General features: G+C 33.7%; 1 protein-coding gene across 1 annotated transcript in view; it reads right to left on the minus strand.

Moving 5' to 3' along the window:
• LOC123717777 (pair-rule protein odd-paired) overlaps nucleotides 1–22,583 on the minus strand; it is a 33,362-nt gene extending 10,779 nt beyond the window's left edge. The window contains exons 1-2 of the mRNA XM_045673958.1: nucleotides 22,481–22,583; nucleotides 16,379–17,144 (exon numbers count right to left, since the gene is read on the minus strand). Coding sequence (XP_045529914.1) covers nucleotides 16,379–17,069 — 691 coding nt within the window. The 5' untranslated portion in view covers nucleotides 17,070–17,144; nucleotides 22,481–22,583. The remainder of the gene's footprint in view (nucleotides 1–16,378; nucleotides 17,145–22,480) is intronic.
• Between the last annotated feature and the right edge of the window lie 2,492 nt (nucleotides 22,584–25,075).

Consider the following 25,075-nt stretch of genomic DNA (forward strand, 5'->3'; position numbering starts at 1 on the left):
TTTCACCATCAGAAGCCTACCCTGAATATACATTTATAATTTTTAGAACATACGTTTTTTAAAAATATGGTTTAAAGGTGTGAAAAAGACGTAAATCGTCGTAAATCGATTACGCTGCGAAAACTATTGACAATAGAGCAAAGTCCGTGATATATAGTCCATATGTCAAACAAATTCTTTTTGGATTGAAACATCTATATCCAAAAAAGAGGCTATAGAATATATACAGGAATGCTGGATTGAAACCTGGCTATGTGCTTTTAAAATATAATAATTATTATATTTTGAAAGCATATTATATTATAATAATAATTTATTACCGTTCAATAAAGCATTCGTTGTTATAGAAACAGTTTACGTAATGGAAAAATATCGTTACCATGGTAACAAATGAAATACATTGTATAAAGTCTACACACAATTATAAAGCGAAATTGAAATTTCTTCAAGAAACCGTTTTCCTGGCAATGATAAAGTATCACACTTGACCGGCAAAATACCAAATTGAACTGCCACTTCGAGCGGAGCTTTCAAATCACTATTTGTCTCGCTCTAACACGTGTGCTCATTTACACGTCTCCCCAAGATATCGTTTCTCTTTTGTTTGTCTCTGGACGGCAGATACAATTTTGGCGCCCATTTCATAGATTTAAAAACAAATTGTATTCTGTGCGTAACCAGGAATTGTTCGTGGAGAAATGGTTAGTTTGGCAGTGAATAATTTGGAAATAAAAACGGAAATTACTAAAGTTCTGTAGTAATTTTCGTGCCATATATAGGAATGATTTCATTTTGATTATGATATCAGGCGATAAGTTTTACTTTATTTGGCTTAATCACGTTATGTTTGGCTTTACTGGCTTCATATTTAAAAAATCTGTGGCACTACAACCTTTTTAGGTCTTCAGATTTCTCTATCTGTTTCATGATCGTTAGTTAATCTAATGGGCAAGTAGGTAATCATTCTCCTGCCTGACACACGCCGTCGACTTTTTGGGTCTAGAAAGCCGGTTTCCTCACGATGTTTTCCTTCACCGTTCTACCAAATGGTAAATGAACACATAGAAAGATAGTCCATTGGTGCACAGCTCGGGATCGAACCTACGACCTCAGGGATGAGAGTTGCATTCTGAAGCCACTAGGCCAACAATGCTCACTTGCTTAAATATCAAACCAGATATTATTTTTCAGTTTTTTTTGTGTTTTTGATGATATAATCGGACCTTATTTCATATCATAGACTTTTTTTAAATATAAATCTAGTTTTCAATTTCATTAATACCTGCATTTTGTATTCTAATAAATTAATTACGATGATAAATTCTATGTAAACTAGTTGGCTAAAAAACAAAACATTTGAGCGCTCGTCAATCTGCTTGTCAGCCGTTTTGACAGCTAACCTGCATCATCGTTGGACAGATAAAAATATTGTATATCTATAAATTGTTTATTTAAACTTTAAGATAGACATAGGCCATATTTGGTCCGATTTGGGTAATCAAATTTGTAGTAATAGGTCTCATAAGGGCTAATTGTCTAAGAACATAATATTCCCTGTACCTATTTCACCCAGCATTGTGTAAAACAAAAACTTGGCGATTAAAAAGGTGGCGGAGAGTTTATTGCCAGTTCTTATCTCCCGTTCTACGCCCTTGATTTGAGAACTGGCAATAAATGTAAAATTAGAAGCAATTTGTATTTATTTTTCAACGTTCATAAGTGTAGTATTGCCTAAATTAACAAATAATTATGACTTTGACTATTAGATAAAAACATTATAGACATAACATTTATTACTAACGAAATACATACAAAATAATAATAATTATAATAAAAAAGTAAATGTGTGTGTGTTGTGGTTGTAACTGTCATGTGTGTGGCTCAGCATTACGCTGTGAAGCAGACCTGTTCCACAGAGCCGGTCATTCTGCCAGAGACCACAATAGTTCTACAGTAGTAAACTTTTTGCTACAGTCGTAGAGAGGTTGTCAATCATGCTGACATAGGACAAATTCCGCTGGAACTCCACAAAATTAGAAGTTATTTACGTCATTTAAAGACTTTCTATTTAAACCGTAGACAAAGTTATAAATTTAGATAAGAGGCAACACGTCACGGTGGTCACGTTTTTTTACGTTAATTAATATCTATGAAGCGAAACAGATAGTGAGACGCAAGACGCAATCGTGTGGTTGAAATTGGAGAAATGGTTGGATGACGTATATCGCCTGTCTGTGATTGGATTAGAGAGTTGGCCAATGACAAACGAACAAAGCCACTAACAAAAACACAGAGTTTTCTAGTCAAATTATGTGTTGCTCTATGGGTGTGAAACGTGAAAGGTCACTAACGACATCTCGCACCGGCTCCAAGTCTTTGTCGCTGTCTTAGCCGTATTCTGGGTATCTTCTTTTTATGTAATAGGAGGCAAACGGGCAGGAGGCTCACCTGATGTTAAGTGATACCGCCGCCCATGGACACTCACATTGCCAGAAGGTTCGCAAGTGCGTTGCCGGCCTTTCAAGAATTGGTACGCTCTTTTATTGGAGTCGAATTGGTTCGGAAATACTTCAGTGGGCAGATATCTTTGGCCCGACATCTCCAAAGAGCAACTTTGGTAACATTGCCGTGAAACCCCGATTCGCCAGCAGATCAAACAATGCATGAGGAAATGGATATGCAGCACTCCCAAGAGATTCCAATTATATCCTCAAGGAGATGCTTGATTGGAACCCGCAGGGAAAGCGAAAATGTGGTCGTTCCAAGAAAACCTACCGCCGTAGAATTGCAGATGAGGGAAAGAGAGGCGAAAAGACTTGGTAAGTAAAATACAAGGCTCAAGACCGATGACGAGGGAGTATCACTGTTGACGCCCCCTGCCTCGTCCAGCGGTTATAGGGGCCGTTAAAGTAGCACTACAAGGGGAGGAGGGATCTTTGATTTTCTTGTTTGGTGATAACGCCAATAGTAATTACTTTTGCTGACAAACCAAGGGGGATTATTATTTATTTATTTATCTAAGATTTAAATAGAACCTCTTTAAATGACGTGAATAACTTCTAATTTTGTGGAGTTCCAGCGGAATTTGTCCTATGTCAGCATGATTGACAACCTCTCCACGACTGTAGCAAAAAGTTTACTACTGTAGAACTATTGTGGTCTCTGGCAGAATGACCGGCTCTGTGGAACAGGTCTGCTTCACAGCGTAATGCTGAGCCACACACAGGACTCTTACAACCACAACACATACATTATACACTTTACTTTTTTTATTATAATTATTATTATTTTGTGTGTAGTTTATTTGATTGCAATAAAAATGGTAATTTAAAACCCCATAAAGTATAGTTTTTATTGACTACGCTTCGGGCAATTTGTGTTTTATTCGCATTAAGACAAATTCGATGTCCACCTATCAACACCCACGCGGGGTCAAATTTCAGCCCCTGGGCATGTTTGGGATAAACCAATTTATTACGAATATTAATTTTTATTATTTATTAACCTTTTATTTTGAATATGTCAAACTTCCTTAAAATACTTATTATATTAAGATGTAAGTGTATTTACGTAATAAAATTGAACAGTACCTAAATCCAGTTTGAGAATCAGAATTTCGTCTCTCTCTCTCTCTCTCTCTCATGTTTACGCTATGATGAAAAGAGACAGTATTTAAAAACGTTTTTTTTTACAAATAACGTTTTGCGAGTTTTGTGACTCCCATATGTCCCAAATACATTTAGAATCAAGTTTCTAAGTATTAGTAAGTTAACATTAAGCATATGGTTATGTTAATTATGTTCTGGGATACAGGTCAAAGTCTGGACACTAAAAATTGTCGACTTATGTTTTTCTTCGTCTGTACTGTAATATAACAAAAACCGGTTTATAATAAATAAATTTGCTTGTTCAATATATGATTTATTTTCCGTTAAACAAAATCGAAACTTTATCTTATAAAACGGTTGGAATCGTTTATTTTTTACCGTGTAAACATTTCGATTGTTATCCGAATCTTGTCTCGAAGCCTCCATCAGAACTTTTTGGTGTTGGTGTAAAATGCGTGGAATGTAATTTTGAACGTTTACCTTTTTGCTTATGCGACCTTTTTTAATGTGTAGAAGTATATTGTAAGGTCGAACAGTCGAATTAATTTGAAAATAGAATTTTGGACAAGTAGCATTGTGAAAGATTAACATGATTCGAATTAATTTAAAAATAGAATTCTTTACAAGTATCATTTTCAAAGATTAAAATAAATTGAATTAATTTGAAAATAGAATTCTTTACAAATATCATTTTGAAAGATTAAAATGACTCGAATTAATAAGAAAATTGAATTCTGAACAAGTAGAATTTTAAAAGATTAAAATAAGTCGAATTAATTTGAAAAAAGAATTCTGGACTAGGAGCATTTTGAAAGTTTAAAATGACTCGAAGTAATTTGAAAATAGAATTCTGGACAAGTATCATTTTGAAAGATTAAAATAACTCGAATTGATTTGAAAATAGAATTCTGTACAAGTAGCATTTTGCACACTTAAATTAATTAGAAAATAGAATGCTGGTTTTCGTTCTAAATAAAACATCGTCACCATGGTAACATTTAAAGTTAGTCGACACTATAGTGACTAATAACTTCTGTATACAGTGTACTAACTCTTTAAAGTGAGTTACTCAGTGTAAATCATCGAAATAATTGGACTTAATCTCTGTGTTCCCAATGTTAGACAACAACTTTGTCCAAATTCCACCAATTTCGAACTTTTGATACTGTATTCACGAATTTGTAGAGGTGATTGGTGCCTCGTAAATAAGTTCTTTAATATTTCGCGAGGTGAGCGATATTATCCATATAGAAGTCTAGCAAAGGCATGCCATACATATTGATAGGTCTGAGGTGTCGGCGAAAAAACAATTGAATGATTCAGTGGGACCCTCCGCACTGTACACGACTTAGGAATTTAGCGCTGTTCAAAGAACAAAATTTTTTCCCTCACAAACAAGGTGTCTAGTAAAGTTATGGACTCGATGTTAAACCATTTTTTATGAAAGCTTAAACGCCGAGAGCTGAAGACCTGGGCTCGTGCCTTCGTATCTCTAAAGAACCGACGAACTTTATTTATTTATAAATTGAGTATACAGAAATATAGTAGGTACCTACAATTAAAATACCTAATTAAATTTAAAACAGAGCAACTTAGCCTTATCGCTTTTGAGCGATCTATTCCAAGCAACCATTGTGAGAAAAAAAATGTTGCAAAGCAGATTTAAGGCCGCCATTTTGACCACTTGGCCAGTGTTTCAAGTATTGGTAAGAACGTATCTTTTTACCTTTGAAAAATGATAGTTTAAAATTCACAATATATATTTGTTGCTCGAAATCTCCTCCAATCGGGGCGTCGAACCAAAAAATCCCATCTCCATATACTATTGAACCCAGCTTTTACCCATTAATGATAATGGCTACACGGCGTCTTGGTAGTAGGAAGAAAGCATGGCTGCACAACGTTAGGGAGTGGACAGGTATTAGAATTGCTGATTGCCATCCTCCAGAAATAGAGAGGCACAAAAAAAGAAGAATTTGGGCTTAGGGCAGATCTGAGGACTAAACGTTTACCCGTCTTACCGAGTTTGTAATTCATATATGACAATTGCTAGAAGCCAATTTACAGATTCCTCCCCAACTAATATCCATAAAAAATTGGCGCTGCATCCCTTTTAGGTCTATGCCTAATATATCTGTTTCATGATTATTTGTCAATCTAATAGGCAAGTAGGTGAGCTTTCTGTGCCTGACACACTGACTTTTTGGGTCTAAGTGAAGCCGCTTCCCTGACAATGTTTTCCTTCACTGTTCCAGTGAAAGTTAAAAGATAGCCCATTGGTTGACAGCCGGTGCTCGAAACTACTACCTCAGGGATGAGACACTGCTCTCATGTCATATAATATTAAAATACTAGCGGACCCGACAGACATTGTCCTGCATGATATTTCAAGCAATTAGGATATTAAACAAACTATGTAAGTACTGATTAGCGAATCTGAACCATCTAGGGCGTCACCTAAACGCATAAAAATATGCATTCAAATCTATTCATCCGTTTAAGAGGAGTTCTGTGACATACACACTTACAGTAGTATATATATGAAGATATTGCTTAATAAGGGTTAATATTAAATACTTTGTAGAGGGTACATTTATCAAGAAAGGTTTTAGACATTATTCTAATATAAATCTTGAATTGTAATCTTAAAACGTCAACAAAAAGTTATCCCATAAAGATTTGAGTTATCTTGGTTCTATCGATTCATTATTCATTAAGCGATGCGGGAGGTTGATATAGGCGCATTATTTTTGTAAAAAAACATTATTGACATTCACATAATAATGAGGTAAATAGTCGTAATTAAAGTTTTTTCTGATAATGAGAAAACAGTTTGATTTTAATCATTTTTACTCGTGGCGTATCGTAATCTTTATGGCTTATAGGCAACGCAAAATATCTCAAGAACTAAAACCCCGTTGATGAATTGATCACAATTAAAAATAATACAACGTTTTGCATGTGGTCAATATTTTTAAGATTTTATTTGAGTAAATAATACCTAAAATGTATAATTAAGTTCTGTTTTAAGCAATAAAAAATGATTGATCTCAATAAAACAAAATATTTCCTCAGCTCAGTTGGAACGTACTCGTTGTGTATGAAACATAAAGAGGAAAGAACACGTTAGAAGACAGGTCAAACTGCCAAACATTTTTAAAAATGAATTGTGTTAATATTTTTTAATTAACAATGTGTTCGGCATCCGGACGAGAAATAAAGCGAAGTTGAATCTTATTTTTAAATACAAGCACAAATTTAACAGAACATTGGCATAATATATTGGCAATCGCAAAAAATAAAGCCCTAAACTCAGCGGGATATCGCGTAGACACAGTTTTGCGTGAATGATAATTTTCGTAGTCTGTGCTTTTCGAGTGAAGTTTTTATACGAAAAAAAAAAACATTCTTGAATATGCCATAGGCCTTTGTGCTTTTAAATAATTGACAAACTTAGATATATGTATTCTAATATAGAGTAAACAAAAAAATCTAGAAATGTTATTAAAATATTTGTTGATATATATATTTTTTATCAAATATATTTACTAACATAACATCGGGTACATAACATGTACTGATAACCATATCATAATTACATAATTACTAAAAACTAAATAATGCTGCCAGCGTTAAAGGTACACTGCCTTAAGGACCAAACATTTTAAATTTAATTTAATAATTAGAAAATTGTAAATACTGTATATTTGTTTAATCGTTGTGAAAGGCAACAATGCATCATAACAAATTGTAAGTGCGGAGTTGAACTTGTGTAACTTTTGTTATGTTGACAAACCTTAAGATTTGACAGTATTTTTACTCTTAAAATTAAAATAAAATAAATTTATAACCAAACACAGTCTCTTTTAAAAGTCTGTTTGACTATGAACCAGAGTAGCTTATCGGTGAATACTAGTAGCAGTAGTATTCAGGATTATTAAAGGTTTAAGGATTTAAGAACGTATTGGATGTTGTCGTTAACTAATCGGACATTAAGTGCTTCATAATTATAATAACGGAATGATTATTTTTCAGCTCTGAGTAAGGTACAGAGCCAACACCTAGCGGGAACTGTGGTGTTACCAAGTTTTTCGACATACGAAATTATTTTCATTTTCCACAGTTTGTAAGTTAGGATGAAAATCCCTGTTAATATAAGGACAGAGTTTGCCACTTCTCTTCTACGCCCTTGATTTGGCATTCCATTTAGAAGCGTTACTTTTGTTACAGACGTTCATTTACATAAGTATACATTGTTACAAATGATATTTTAGCTAGCTTATAAAGTAGGTAGTACGAAAGACGCTGTATCCACTGTGAATCGTACTCACTATAAGTAATTAAGAGAAAATTCGTGGAAATAGTGAATAGAATGCCACGTACGTATCGGACGGTTTATCGAATTCCAGGAGCGGAGCTACCAATGTGTTTTTACGCGCGCTCCAGAGTCCTGTTCGCACTGTATGAGCGTTAGTGAATATTTCGAAACACAAGGTTTTTGCACACAAATCAGGTGGCAGAATCTCAGTCATTTACTAATGCGACGTATTGTCATGTAAATCTCTACATGGCTCGCATAACACATAAGGGATCTTTGAAAGTAAACCGCTTATCTTTGAGGGTATTTGTGTAACAGGGGATGTATTGACAAGCTTCGCCACGCCCATGAAGTTAAACGTTTTTGCTGTGGATCAATTCGTTACTACTTAATTAAGATAAATAGTTATATTAAGTGCTTAAGGATGTTAATATGTATGCAATTAATTAATTAACAGTAGGTTAAGAAAATTGTAAATACCATATATTTGATTATTATGTTTACGATATAAAGTTTTTTATGAGTATTTTTTTTTTGTTTTCCGTAATTTGTGTCTGTATTATTGCTCGTAAGACTTAATTATTTAAGGTAATTTTAAGTGACTGCATTGGTAAGATATATCAGATTTCTGTATCTGTTACATAATTATAATCATTTATTAATCTAATAAGCAACTAGGTGATCAGCCTTCTGTGCCTGACGCACGCCTTCGACTTTTTTGAGTCGAAAGCCCTTTTCTTCGCGATGTTTTCTTTCAGCGTTCGAGCAATTGGTAAATGCGCACATAGAAAGTCCATTGGTGCACAGCCGGGATCGAACCGGCGACCTTAGGGACGAGAGTCGCACGCTGAAGCAACAAGGCCAACACGGCTCATTAATTTAAACAAATGTATTATTTGAGAAATTGCACGGATAACATGTATATGTTGGTGGTACATATTAAGCCAAAGTTCGCGCTAGATATTTCCTAGTATGATAGTTTAAGATACTAATATGTACAGTATTTATGAAATCTATGAGATTATAGTAAATTTAATATTAATTTAATAAATGAATATGATACAAAGAAGTAAATACTAAGCCGATCCCCTCACGCACACATGTATCTATTTTATTGTTAGCAGTGTTTTTTATACAATTTATCAAATCCTGCGCAGATGGCCGACGGTTCTCATAAAATCTTTTGAAAGCATCCAACTATTGTATGGTTACAACATTATCATATGGGGGATTATAATTTTCTTTATTGTATGTGGATTTTTAAAATGTGAACAAATTTATATATAAGTGGCAGCACTAAATATTGTATATTTTTAATGTAACATGTAACGTCATTATTAATAAAATTGCGTGTTTTATTATACAATCAATACAAGAAACTTCAAAGTTCGAGCGAAAGTTAAATGTGCACACATAAAAAAATCCATTGGTGTACAGCCGGGGATCAAACCTACGACCTCAGTGGTCGCACACTGAAGCCACTAGACCAACACTGCTGATAGGTAAATAATATCGTACCCTATTTAATATTATTCTACCATAAAATAGTTCTAAATATCTAAAATAATCATTTCATCAAATTTATCTACCATAGAAAAAATCTAATTTAGTTCATTACGCGTGGAAAATACTTGTTTAGACTTGCACTAGACGGGTACATAATACAACCACAAGTTCTGAAGGGTTCAAAAGTTGTTTGCAAAATATTTTGAATGCACCATTTTATACGGCGTATTAGGTTCTGCGTTTGATAGGGTCTTCCAAATCAAATCAGCATTGTGCTCCCCTCACGCATCTTTTAATGATGTGGAAACTATACATACGCTTCGTTTCAACAGTATTTGCAACAAATAATAGTAGTGCAACTTTTATATATCATATATAACCAAACTAAAATCACTTATAGACAGATTTTGGTCATCAATATGAATTCTGCAATTAATACGTCATTTAATTTATAATTGTTTAGTCAAGCCATATTTCATATATCTAATTGAAAACTTACAAAATAAATTAATAAAAACATTATTTAGATACAATTTTTTAACACAGACCAATAAAATCTACCAAGAAACCAAAATTATGACGATTAAGCAACTATATGTTTATAGCACCTGTATCTTAATTTTTTTTTAACTCTCTCGATTGTAGCTTATTATTAAAAATATCAAACACACAACTACACGCAACACTCGTCGAACTAGTTTGCATATCTTGCCGAAGCCGCGTACAAATTATTTGAAGAAGTCTCAAGTATGAGGGTGTGCAATTATATATTCAATTACCGTCTAACATTCGTAGTACTAGCGCGTTGAACCAATTCAAAAGGGCAAGAAAGAAACATATCAGAAGACTGAAGTTGAGACTACTGATGCCGTGTAAGTTTCTCATTTAAATAAAATACATTTTTTGTAATGATAAATAAAGTTCTTTAAACAACATATTTGGAAAATAACTAAAACTAGAACAAAATATTTTAATACACATATTGTCATTTCAATAAATGATCGGATACAGATGGACCGTTCATCAAAGACACAGTCCACACTTGGTTAGTGTTTAGATGTTTATCTAAAGACAATAAATAGTGTAGATAAAAGAAAATTATATACTAAAATCTAAACTGAATTGAACCTTTGGAAAATGGGACAGGCTTTGGTATGGGATGTTAACATGATACCTCCCTTGGACAAGCGCAAGCCGCGGCTGCAAAGCGGAAAAGAACGGCTCAACTATAAGTCTTCCACCAGCTTTGATTTTGTTCCCTTTGGAATAGATGGTTCCGGTTCAAATTCACTGCTTATTAAAGATTTAAGCTGGTAAATCGTACCGGTGAACGCAAAGCTGGTGCTTTCCCCAAAGGGGATCAAAATTTATAATTTTCAGTTAGCTATTTATCAATTTTTAATTATTATTGCTAATTAGACTAAGAATACTGTAACGTAAGTTTGTGTAAGCAATGTATATAGTTTCACACAATTTTCACGTAAAAATTTACATCATTTACGATTTGTCATTCATCCGTTGTCAGCGAGTGACTACGTCAAGTTGACAGTTAACTACAAGGACATTGAACTGTTGCCATAAAATTACGTGATATTTGCATAATTCCTCTGGTTTTTACATCAAGAAGTTTTGATACAAATATTAATATTATAAGTTATTTGAATTGAAACTTTACTACTATATATAATGTTCGGGAACGTACTCCCTGGGTAGTATGGTATATTGCCAACATCTTTAACCAATTAATATACTTTTATTGAATAATTATTATATTTGATAAAGTATCCCAATTTATTTATAAGTACTTAAACATTCATATATTCTCTCGTTGGACATTGTGATTTATTCCTTTTCGTTTTTTTATTTAATTAGTTTTTTTAAGAATTTATTTAGTAATGTTTAATTTTTTTCGTGATTCTGTTTGCCTATAATTCAAATTAAATATTGTATGTACCTATCAATGATGCGTTGAAAGCCTTTTTTAAAATAAATAGACAATACTGAAAAATACAAGTAATTTAATACATTTTTTCTTTACTCACAGTGGTTGCCTCAAAGAGATCGCTCGAAAGCGATAAGGTAGCCAATTGCCCTCCTTTTGATGTAATTATGTTCAATTTTTTATATTGTAATGTAAGTGTTAATAAATAAAAAAATAGGACATTCCAAATTCCTATTTGAACAACCTAAAATTTCTAACAATTAAAGGTGTACAAAATCTACAAAAATTGTATTTGGCATGGCTATAATTGATGTAGTATATACCAAACAACCTGAATATCTTTACAAAAAGCTCCTTTGGCGTAGTATGGCATCAAGAATAAAGTGAGGAGTTGTACTCTGGAACTCGCCATTCCCCAGCATAGGACGGCTTCATTTCGCTGGAGTTTTAAATATATATAGCGACAAAATGTTGGAATAATATCCGTCCTCCGTTGAAAGATCTTCGCATTTATAAAAAAACAACATCTCAACAAAAATCTTACGAAATATAGTTTTCAATCCGCTCAAATATATTAATTTATGTACTTAACAATTATTTTTATTCTTTTTCTTTTTCTTCATTGTTCACTTTTACTACTATTATTGTTATTTGTTTCTACTGAGTTAGTATTATTTTATTCTTTTTCTTTAAAAAAAATATTATGTTTCATTCCTTTTTATTTATTTTATTTTTGATTATTGTTATTTTAAGTGTTTCTGTGTGTGTGTTTCGTTAGTAATCAATGTTATGTCAATGTTAAATACACATAGAAATTACATAAAAAAGTGACATAACTAATTAGAATGTTTTTATAGTCCAATGAATTAAGATAATATTAACTCAAATTCCATAGCCGGCGGGGATTTAACGCGCGCCAGATGGCTCACGGCACATTCCCACAATTACTGCCATCTTTTATTTGACAAGAATTGTTCAAGTAAGAAACTCATATGAGTTTATGACTTTGATCACCTTAACATAATTCTTTTAAACTAAATATCCGGAAAATAACTAATAATAAAAAGAATCGGAGGCACAACTTGGACGAGAAGAACTACATGGTGTAATGGTTGAAGCTCATCACAAACCTTGTGTAATCCAAAAACAAAACGGCGATTAAAAAGAGTGTCAAAGAGTTTATTGCCAGTTCTTCTCTTCCGTTCTACGCCCTCGATTTGAGAACTGGCAGTAAATGTAAAATTAGAACCATTTAATGTATATTTATTTTTTTGTAGTTCATAAGTGTACATTGTGTTACCGATATAAATAAATGATTTTTTACTTTGACTTTAAAAACTAAAGCTGTTGGAGGAGGCCTATGTGTGTGAGGCCACAGGACACGCTGTTTACCAAAACCGGCTTATATCATGTAGATTAAGTTAGGTTATGTAACTTAAATAATGTTGTGTTTATGTATATTACTGGGTCAGCAATAAAAGCTTAATGATAATTTAAACAATCTGGGTTTATTTTACAAATCCTGTCATGTATCTTCATATTTATTTTAAGTAAGCGTATCGGTTTCCCTAACATTTTTCTTTAACGAATCCTATTTGAACCCGCATTAAACAAAAGTGTTAGTGATTTATCTTAAGATCGAAATCATTATAAATTGAAACGTTACTGTGAAGCAATAGCAAATGAATTGGGCTACCAACTTCCAAATACAGTATTATGTTACATTTGAAACTGGTTTATAAAAATATCAGTTTCACGGAAGGCTCATCTCGATCCAATATGCTAAAATATTTTGGATTCCTTATCGAAAAAAAATTTGTAACGGATGTAATCGACGATAAAATGTTCTGTTCCGAAGGATGAGGACCAGTCCCAGTGGAAAGCCCCTAAGGTATGATTTAGAACTAAAGGGAGACTAATAGATCTGCCCGATCGCGTGGATAGCCTTCTAGGGGTCTTGATAAGTGATTTACCAGCGGGTTGGATATTTCTGTAGCAATTTTTTTATGGAACCTAGTTTTTGGCCTAAACGGCTCATCTCTCAGCCTTAGCTCTGCCGCAAATTGAGTCCCGCGACAGGAAAGCACAAGGGCGTCTCCTGTAAGACTTTAACAGACAATAATTTGCGCGCCTTAGTAAAAAAAGTTGTAAAACCTCCTTGGTGATACGTGGAGATGACATTTGACCTGTATCGTAAAGAATACCATAGAGCAATGATGTTTTTACTTTTTAAATTACAATACCTCTTTGGCCATTTGAAATTTGAATAAAGAATCACAGCTCATAGCCAATAATTTAAAAAAATACGATAATAAAAACGGAACGCAGTCGTTGAGTTATATATTGCGTAAACGTCTAGATTTTTTATTACGAAGTTTAAATTCTCATTACAATAACTAAGCTGTGAAATTTCTAAGACACTTAACTAAAATTTATAGTCGTTCATAAAACAATTCTCCAAACTTCACCACAAAAGCGTTTTTTCTATCGAATCGGAACAATAGTATACGCAACAGAGGACCAGAAAAAAATTGACAATGCAGATGGTGGCCAATTCTAGGGAACAAGACAACTGCAGGGCTACTCTGTAAAGATTTTCAATAATTGGCTAAATATATCGTATCGAAGATGTGGAACAAACCACGACTTTTCATACCACGTCATTCGTTTTCATTTCCCAACTCAAAATCATTTTCAGAATTGTTAAAACGTCAAAATGCACACAATTTCGAGACTATCTGAATAACATCGCCATTGTAATTGCAGGGTAAGCCCGCAGGACGTTTTAATTTATGACACACTTTTAATGGCATACAATACGACGTGTTCTAGGATAATAAATCGGAATGTACCAAGAAATGGACGCACAAGTCGACAGACAGCTTTCTATAGATGTCAAGATGGACCACATGGACGAGGGGCAATACAATTAAATGAGGAATGAAATGCGGAAATATTCGTTTTGACAACTCCCGCATGGGTTACAAATTCCTATACATTTAATTGTTTGGATGATAAAATAAACATATATGTATTATATAGTAACGATCCGATCAAAGCTCTTCAGTATTAGGGCGCCCATTAAAGCACAGAATACAAAGCTACAGGTGTGTCAAAGATCACTGGAACATTGTATGATAGGGAGGAAACAGACAAAATAAAGAATACAGTTTGAGGAAAATCAACTAATGTAACAGATGTTACAATAAAAATAAACTAAAGTGGTAATTGGCGTGACACATGACAAGAAGAACAGAAAAGTACTAAACTGGTACCCAAGGTACAGCAAACGAAAAAGAGGAAGACAACTTAGAAGGTGAATAGAACAAAGTTGAGTAAAAGCATTTGGAACATGACAGATAGTGGCACATTACAGAAAGGATTGGCGGGGTTTGGAGGCGCATTTGCCAAAAAAGGCACTCTACCTCAAATAGGATTAAAATACGAATGTTTTTAAATGTAAAATTATCTAAATAAAAAGGGAAATCTTAATTAATTAAGAATTTGGTACCGTTTCACAAAACTTGGGTGGACCAAAAACATTATATACCCTTAACCTTCCCCATGAATAATTCTAGACATTGGTGACAACTGTACTAGTATTGCGAACACAGACATGGTGAATGTCTTGTTTTTATATAATTATGAAATTATATAAAATACAGCTAGATACCAGCATTAAATATACTTCCACAATACTGTATATTTATGTGTTGGTAATATTATATATATATTGGCCAAGTTTTGTCTCAAGTTTTGTCAAGTTTGTCTTTTTTTTGTGAGGCCTCTAGGACTCAAACATACAATAAGATAGCGTTCGTAAGAAACATTTTCGTTCGATTATTTCTCCGATAGAAAATTTTCCAATAAAAAAGACTTAACAATTCTCTTTATTTTGCAAAAGATTTTATTTTGATCATTATTTCACTTGTAAAATAATGATCAAAATCGGTTGAGTAGATCCAGAGATACACACCTACAACCTCAACACATATTTTTGCAGTTGTGGGAGAATATTTAAACCATAAGTTTTGACAATAATTATAATTAAAATTATATTTGGTTGACTATAACTGATAGTGCGGTTATTCATAATTAATCAATTTGAATGAACCGCTTTCGAATTAGACCCGAAATTAGACTGAATTATTATTATTAACTTTAATGTTTTGTATCAGAAAAGAATGTAGAGAGAACGTCAATAGCTATATCAAAGTTACCACAATATATAATAAATAAATTATCATTATAATTTATTGATATTAAAATAACTTCACAATTTTGGTTTAAATTGGTGTCTTGTGGGCGTTATTATCATTTTACATTAATGAATCATAAAAAACATTTTGGAGTTGGGTTAGAGTCATATAATATATATACTTTTTAGACTGTTAGACAGGGTGACTCATTGGCAAGAGACACATTGCCAGAAAACTCGCAATTTGTGATTGACAATAAGAACGCTCTTGTGTTGAAGGGTTTGGAAATACTTCAGTAGCTGGTGATGTACTGTATACACTACATAGCTTCTTTTATGTAACTGGGGTAAATGGACAGGAGGCTCACCAGCTTCCAAGTGCCGCCGCCCAAAGCTCGCAATAGCGTTGCCAGTATTTACGTCAACGGTACGTACGGTCTTGTCTCGAAGGAGCATACACAACTTCAGAAATACTTCAGAAGCTGGTTCCAGATAGTGGTGGTGCGCGGAAAAAGTGCGCTATGCACATACAAATATTAGTATTATGTAAGGGTTTGTATTGAAAGGGCTGTCGTCTGTGATGATATCTCCAGCAGAATGTTCCCCCTATTTTAAATACTCCTAAATATTGACTAAAACCCCCTAAAGTTAGTATGAGGTAATTTCATATGCACATCAAATATACATTCAAATAATATAAAATAGCATAAATTTCCACCTAAAAAACACCAGGACATATTGATTAGTTCGTTAGATTCGCATAACTCGATGTGACCTGTGTAACCAACAATATAATATAACCTTACCTGTATGCGTTCTCTTATGTATCTTGAGATTTTCTGATCTCGCGAACACTTTACCGCAGCCGGGAAACGGGCATGGGAAGGGCTTTTCGCCCGTGTGCACTCGAATGTGATTCACTAGTTTGTATTTCGCCTTGAACGGCCTCCCGTTACGCGCACAACCCTGCCAGAAGCACGCGTGCGTTGTGCACTCTGGACCACCTACGTGTTCCACTGTCAGATGCGTCACGATTTCGTGCATACTTGAGAATAGCTTATTGCATAGTTTCCTAGGGGGAGGCTGGTCTGGGTCTAGCCATTGGCATCTCATGTCACGTCTTGGCGGGGCTCTGACGTAGCGGAGGAAGGCGTGTGGCTGATGTGCGTGGGGCATCAGGGGAGGTGCGCTCTGGTAGTGCACATCGTTTCGCCAATCCCAACTCTGTTCTAGGGGCTGCTGTGGGAAGAGTTCTCCGCACCCGCCATATTCTCTTAAGTATCCTGGCTGGTAGGAGTGCAACGGATAGTGCTGGTAGTGCGTAGGATGTGGCGGAGGGTGTGGCGCTGCAGCTCTATGCTGAGCAGCGACCCCACATGCGGGTTCTGGTGACATTTTGAGGCCGTACGAAGCGAGGTGCGCGTGATTTGTCTCGAGGAACGCGTTCATGGCGGGCGCTGCCGACGCCGGCGCATAGCCCCAATCGCCCGCCACCATCCACGCGGCGGGACTTCCCGCTGTTGAGTACGTTGAAGATCCTCCACCAGTAATCTTCTACAGCTCCAATATCACCTGCAAAAAAAATTCTATTACAACGTATACCCCATCACCGAGGGCTTCGATACCAGATACATAGCTGTATACCCAATAATAATCGAATACAATTCACGATGTCTATAGACTTTGCTTTGTCTTTTAAAAATAAAGATGCAGATCTTAGTCCACTGACCCCTCTAGATAGAGATATGCAATAATCTACCTTCTGTTCTTGACATACATTTATACCGTGTTAAACTTGATTGATAAATAAGTTGTATATTTATAAAGTAATTTAAAATGCTTCGTTAAATTATGAAAATCAATAGTTCCATATCGGCATTGTTAAAAAAACAACGCCGGGACAAATTCAAAACCATTTCTCAAAATAACATTCGAGCCACACGGGCTACGAGTAAAAAAAGTTTTAGACATTAAATTAAACTGTGGATAAATTTATAGGACATTTTTATATGCCTGAGACAAAAATTCCATTTCTGTGTATATTTAATTTTGTTACGAACCCTTTATAGCATAGTAAAGTAGTAAAAACAGGTTTTTATGCTATTTATAAACTCTTTGAGTTTAATTGCTTCTAGTTTTTGCGTAATACAAGGGATATCGATCTTTCACTATGGGTTTACATCGTATAGTCGGTGAAAACTTATATACAATTATACAATAGAAAATTAATGCAAAGACTTTTTAATAAGTTCAAAATTTACTGCCAATAATGGCGAGTTCGCCAGTTACGTTCTCAAAAAGCTAATATAACTGTCAATCAAAAAACATTCACAAACACTCAACATAATCGTATTATTCGAAAACAACTCTGTTTGGCAGTTTACGCCCGGACAATATTACCTGGCCCTTAAACAATGCCAAAGATATGCATCTAATCTTTATCTGTAGACGCCCCATAGACTCACAAAGCAACGGGTTGACAGTTCTCCATAGACAAATAGGATTATTAAAAATCTGACGTTTTGAAGTTTTCCTATTTTTTTTCGCAGCTGCAAAGTATTAACTTTAATCACATTAGGAACATAAAGACGTAAATGAAAGCCTCAAATCTCTCAATGCGATTTTTCGCTTGACGGCGCTAAATAAGACAGAGTTTTTAGTCTGTAACATTTTTTGTGTCTGAGGATATATTATATTGTCAAGTAATCACAGCTAATTTAAGCCGATAACAGTTGAATTAGACGTAAAATGTATTAAATAATACTTATCATAACATTTGTTAGAACGCTCGACGTTACGCGCTATCTACTGCCGAAGTTTGTGTTTGCAAAGCGCTGGATACAAAAAAAAGTTTTTTTGTCTTGGAGTAAAAACACAGTTTAGCGACTGATGTATGATGATGATTAACTTTTTATGCGTTACTAGAGAGAACTTTGTGTTCCACTAGTTCAGCGTGGACTCATCACTGAGGCCAGGTTCAATCCCCGACTGTGCACCAATGTACGCACGTTTGGTGGTGGTCGATTGGTGAGGAAACTTGGCTAAGACCCAAAAAGTCGACGGCGTGTATCAATAGGACTAATCACTTACTTGACTTTGTCACTTTATTGACATGAAACACATACATAAATCTGAGGCCCAAACCTAAAACAGTAACTAAACAGTGTGACGTTGTCATCTTTGTGTACATTATATTATATGCCTACGCTGTGCTGTGATAAAAAATCAAAGTCAAAATATAATTTTACTAGAAATATAGATCTCATTTGTTTCATTTAGAACATCTTAACAAATGTGTATTTGTCAAAATTCAAAATTTAGTATTATGTAAATAATTATTTATATAATAATACATAGATATAATCCGTTCAAAAAGTGTTTTTCTTACGTGTGTATTTACAATTTTCCTGACCTAAAACGGAAAAAACAAATACATCGTTATTCTTAGGACTTGTAAGGCAATGGTGGATGATGAGAACGTTACACGTTAGGGAGTTCGGTAAGTACTAGAGAAGGGAAAAGTTAAAAGTAGCTATAACCGGTGAGTTAGCGTGCTGAATGTCATACTAGTGGATGAAGCGAGAGTAGGAAGTAGCAAGAGAAGATCAGCGTTATCTCCCGCTGGATAAAAGTTTCAACAAATAAGTTAAATTAAGTGAAACAAAACAGCCAAACAAACTTAAACTGCCAACTCTAACATTGGCTGTTTAAGTTTTATAAATGTAAAGATTTTTTGCTATTAATTAACTCAATTGAACTTAGCTAACTTAAAAATTAATGTTAGTGTTTTTTAAATTGATATATTGTAACATAAAATATAAACAAATGTAGCCTAACAGACATTTAGTAAAACTATTAAAAGAACGTTTGTAAAGCATACACTGTGAGTACCTTTAGTTAAGCAGTAAGAATATTGTATCTATATATATATATATAAAAATGAATCCTTATTTTCCTTCATCACGGCATCACGCGTGAACGGCTGGACCGATTTCGCTAATTCTCATTTTGATGTGTTTGTTATTATCAGGAGAACATTATGAAAATTTGTACGCAAAAATAGAAAATTTAATTAAATATCCACACTTTTGTTACGGCAATTTTTTTTGTGCATAAAGCTTTTAAAATTCAAACTTTTTTGATGTAACCTTGTGACGATTGACATAACATTTACAGAATGCTTTTTGCAAATATCGTCGAAGAGGTTGTAAGAAAAATTAATATCGTTTAAAACAAATGCCTCGATAGGAGTTATTATATTGATAAAATATATATATAATAATTACAGTCGCTAATTGTTTGTGGCATTAATCTTGAAAATCCATGATTTTCACATGGCCTGTTATATGTCGGAATACCAACAAAACTATTTATATAAGCGCCAGGAAAATCAACAAAAATTTTGTATATCATAAAGAATTACACTTTGTTTTTCGGAAATATTTTTTTTGTTAATCATACCAATTCGAAATCAATATTCATAGTTAGTATATAAATACAGCCCGGAAATTCTGCTTTGAAGGTACAATTCGTCAGTTACCAAACTTTTTAAATTTTATTTTTATTATTGCTATGTAGGTTAAGAAAATTGTAAATTTATATTTAGGTTTTAATAAACGATAATGTGAAATTAAATAAATGATGATTTTACATTTTCAGTAGAATAAATTATAGACCAACGGACGAAAGTATGAAATCATGGTATTTGATTAGAATGATAAATTATAATAAACAATATCATACATTAATACAACTATTGTTATCACATATATATGTATATATAATCAGAAATTACTTAGTTTGAATTGAAATATTTTAGATTTACCAATTAAGAAATAAACAGTAACAATAGAGCAGTGTTGGCCTAGTGGCTTCAGCGTGCGACTCTCATCCCTGGAGTCGTAGGTTTGATCCCCGGCTGTCCACGAATCGTGAGAAAACCAGTATGCTTTTGACACAAAAGTTGACTGTTCTGTTAGAAATGATCACGGAACGGATACAGAAATCTGAAGATGTAGAAGGTTGTAGCGTGGTATATATAGTTTAAGGGTGACACCACAGTGCATAGCAAAAATTAAAGATTATAGATTGTGCTAAATGTTTAATATTGACTTGTTAAATATGTCAAAAGCTTTGTTCATGGTATTGTCTTTTGTTGACATAGCGTTTACACATTAAGAAAACACTTTTTAAACGGATTGAAGCTATGTATTATTATTATAAACTTATAATTATTTACAAAAAATTTAATTTCAAATTTTTCCGAAGTTTCGCGTGCTTTTCAGCGTGCGTGGTCACGGTGACTGAAGACATAAGGTGTTGAATGTCAAAAGTATCACAGCTGTAGAGAAAGATGTGTTATCTGTATTCCCTGAAGTTGATTATGTAAATAATTATAAGTTTATAATAATATTACATAGCTTCAATCCGTTTAAAAAGTGTTGACTTAAAAGCTTTGTTAACAATGTGTGGTTGTGAAATGCTAGACTCCAAACTATCATCTGTCTGTGTATCAGACTAGTCTTCCGTTGTATATGGTTCATTATTGGTATATAAACAAATAGTTTACGTAGTACCAATTTTTTTTAAATTTTAGTTTTCTATTAATCAATTTTTATTATTATGTCGGTCAAGAAGTGTTAGTACTGTATATCTAGAAATAAATATCTACTTCAATTGCAGTGTATTAAATGTAATAAAATGTTAGTGTGTGTGTCTAATGTCAATGATTTTAATGTTTGCCTGAATACATATAATTTATTGATTAAAGGGTAAAAAGCAGCAGATAATGCCATAATCATAAAATATAATCGGTTTTTAAAAGATCGGTAAGTACTTACCGACAACTAAATAGTTGTATTCGAAGAACTTGTTTATATTCGCTATATACGCTACTAAGGTAGTAAAAAATGTAATTTAACACTTCTGAAATTATATACAATAACACTTTTTCACCGGATTAAAGCTATGTATTATTATATAAACTTATAATTATTTTACTTAAAATAGCTTCAATCCGGTAAAAAAGTGTTTTCTTTAAATGTGTAAAAGCTATGTTAACAAAAGACAATACTATCATATAGAATAATTAGTATTTTTGGATCGATTTTTGTGGTCTGGTTCTGGTCTTAATAGATTACTTGGCTAACCGCTTAAAACACTACTTGATTTTGAAATAGTTTCACATTAATTATGTATTTATTTTGAATTGAATCCTATCCGAACTTTCCTTTGTATTTTCTTTTCAGTTTTCATACCTTCCGTCGGCAAACATTCCTTTGGCGGAAAACTAATTTTTTATTAACAGTAATATAAAAAAAACTTAAAAAATTCACGTCCAAAATAGTCATCTATATTTGTGGTTGTTTCAGTTCTATTGTTTATGCTATAGATTAATGGAAACAAAACTATACAAGCACCCAAATTTGCGGCGGCAAATTTTGTGACAAGTCGACAAGTATATGTTAAATGTCGTTATAAATTTAATAAATATGAATTTGTTAATTAAACACGAACTTATAAATGATATTTGTAATGTTTTAAACATCATTCATGTGACGTCAAAAACCTCTTTAAATTATTTTTAGAACTTTTTTATTTATTTATTTATACGATAAGTTCAGTTAAAGTAAATATATTTTCAATAGATGGCGATTTTATGGTAATATGTAACAGTTTATTAAAAAATTAAATTTTTAGTTTACGTACCTACTACTTAATGATTTTAAGTTAAGAAGGATGAAGAACTGAAGTATTCGTATAGGGTAATATACATAAAATAAATATACAATCATAATAAAAAGAGTTATCAGTCAAGATATGAAGTGAGTGCTGAAAAATATTTGTAGATTGTCTAAGAAAAAAATATCTGAAAATTATTATGAACGAAATCGATTTATAAGACTTACAGATGAACTAGAAATCCGTTTAAAACACCCTAAACACAAAACACAGTCCAAAATATATCACAATCACGAAATATCACGAAAGCTCACAACATGAAGCCACCAACTCTGCTGACATTCGCAGCATGACTGCGGCCGCCTGCTTTGCCACCCCAAAAACTCCTAAGAAATTTAACCGGAAGGGGCGGGACGGGGTGGTTTGACGAAAGTAGAGTCGTCTCGCTCTAACATATGTGATGAAAAGAGAGGTGTGAAGGCTTTTTGTAAGAAAGAGCCGGAAAATGTTCGTCTACTTTCTTATGAGGGAAAAACATGTGTTATTCTTAATCTAATAGGTATCACGCTGGGTTAGTACTATTGTTTTTAAAAGTTCTTTTATAAATACAGCTATTATTATTTAATACATAATAAATTACTTAGTAATAGACTTAAATTTAAATTATTAACAATTTAAATTTCCAAATATTAGATATACCAAATTTCTGCGTAATAAAAACGCGTTTTATAGGTTGCTTTAACTTTTTTAGTAAAGGTATTCTCGAATTCGATAATTGCTAATTGATTACAGTAATTTATATAATTGAATTGGTAAATAATCATTTACTACGTAAAATTTCACCGAAGTTTTTTATACAAATCATACGAAGCACGCGCCGACAATTAATAAAGTAAAACTAATTGTCGTAATTAAATTCCATTGTTCGGTTTTCGAATATGGAACACGCCCCGCGGTCCGATTGGCCGCAACCACCTCACGTAACAGGGCGTGGCCACTCCCGCGCACTCGACACAAATGATTTAACCCCTAAATTACTTCAAATACACGTGAACGCTGTAATAAAAATATATAAAATACTTATTCGTTATAGACGTCTTTCCATCCGACACACACGCCCATTTACGTGCGTGATTGAACACTATCCGCGCGTTTTTTGCTATTGCGACCGGATTGCGATACTGTTTTTATTAATTCAATCGCATTAATCGCTATCTCATTGTTGAAACTGTCTTAATGAAGGAAAAAATTCTGAATGGGAATACGCCCCCTACCAGGTATTGAATGTTTATAGGAGTCGTGTGTGGTCGCTTGGTGAGATAATGAGAGAAATCTTCATGACAGGAAATTGTTAGGAAAAACGGAATACCGAACGCGTGCTGTGTTTGTGGAAAACATTATAAATATTTGTACCGTTAATACAAAAAGCTTTTCACGCGATTCTGAACCCTTGGACGAACCCCAACTGGGCTTCAATGGATGTTCTTAAGTGACACTTGCTAAGGATCTAAGAACTAAAGGACTGGTAGGGTTCGATTTACTGCTTGCATGAGCAGACAGTAGCACGACGAAGCGCTCTGTACGAGAGGATACGGCAATAGCAATTCCTGTCTTGAATTCATGCCCACGACTTTATTGGATATTACTCTTCCAGTCTAGCAAGGATTCAGGGTACACAACCCTGAAACATTCGACAGCACCACATACACTTCGGATATAATAAATAAGATTAGAGACTTAGAGCCATGACTCTCGTGGGTCATGGCCATAGACTTGGAATGTCATTCATGTGAAGGTTAAAATCTAAAAAGAACAAACGGGCAGGATAGCAATAGCTCACTATGGGCTTAGTCAAGATGACTTAACAGTAGTGTATGTAGAAAGAAGAAAACTAAATTTGTATGAAACTTTGTCGACACGAACCGTTAAGTCATCTTGACTAAACCCCCTGATGTTATGTGATACCGCTGCCCATGGACACCCCCAGAGGGCTCGCGAGTGCGCTGTCGGCCTTCTAAGTATTGGTAGAAACTAGTCGAAGTAGAGGTTACATGGGAACTTTGCTTTACCAAACCCAAGGAGGACTTATACAAACTTATCATGGACTGCCCAATCAGGCCTCCAGGTGACAGCGTACTATGATATGATTCATGCTGAATGTGGCTTTCATCCATTGAAGAACAAGGCTTATCTACGATTTGTCATGAGTTTATTGAAAGACCCAATTTTTGCAAAGCTTTTATAAAAATGTCGGCGTCAAATTTTGGACACGATTTATCAGATATTTTGAAAAAAAATTTATATACTTGATTAAAGCACACATATATATAGAAATGCAAACAAACACATAAAAAATGACTCGGTTTTAAGTTACCAGCAATATTTCAGTGCATACTTGGAGTAGCTTATATACACTTAACGAAACCAAATGTTTGAAAAACTTTAAATTTATTTTAATTTTCTTTTTAGTCATTTTTTTATTATTATTATGTAGGTTATAAATATTGCAAATACTGTATATTTGTGTTGAAAATAAAGAAATCTAGTTATTCCCAACCCAGCCTAACATAATATCCTGAAATATATTTAATATTTATATGATCCTAATCCTTGGGATGATTTGCTCCAGTTCAAACAATTTGTATGACTCAAAACTTGGCGATTGTAAAGAGTTGCGGAGAGTTTCTTCAGTTGTTTCGGCCTGCTCTACCGCTTGACTTGTGTTCTTCTATAATAATAATGTATTGCAAGAATATGGTACAAAATGGTGGTACAATAGTAAGTTCGCATATTCTGCCACACACAATGGCGCACAAATTTGT

Source organism: Pieris brassicae, chromosome 13 (genome assembly GCF_905147105.1).
Source record: "Pieris brassicae chromosome 13, ilPieBrab1.1, whole genome shotgun sequence".
NCBI classification, from domain to species: Eukaryota; Metazoa; Arthropoda; class Insecta; order Lepidoptera; family Pieridae; genus Pieris; species Pieris brassicae.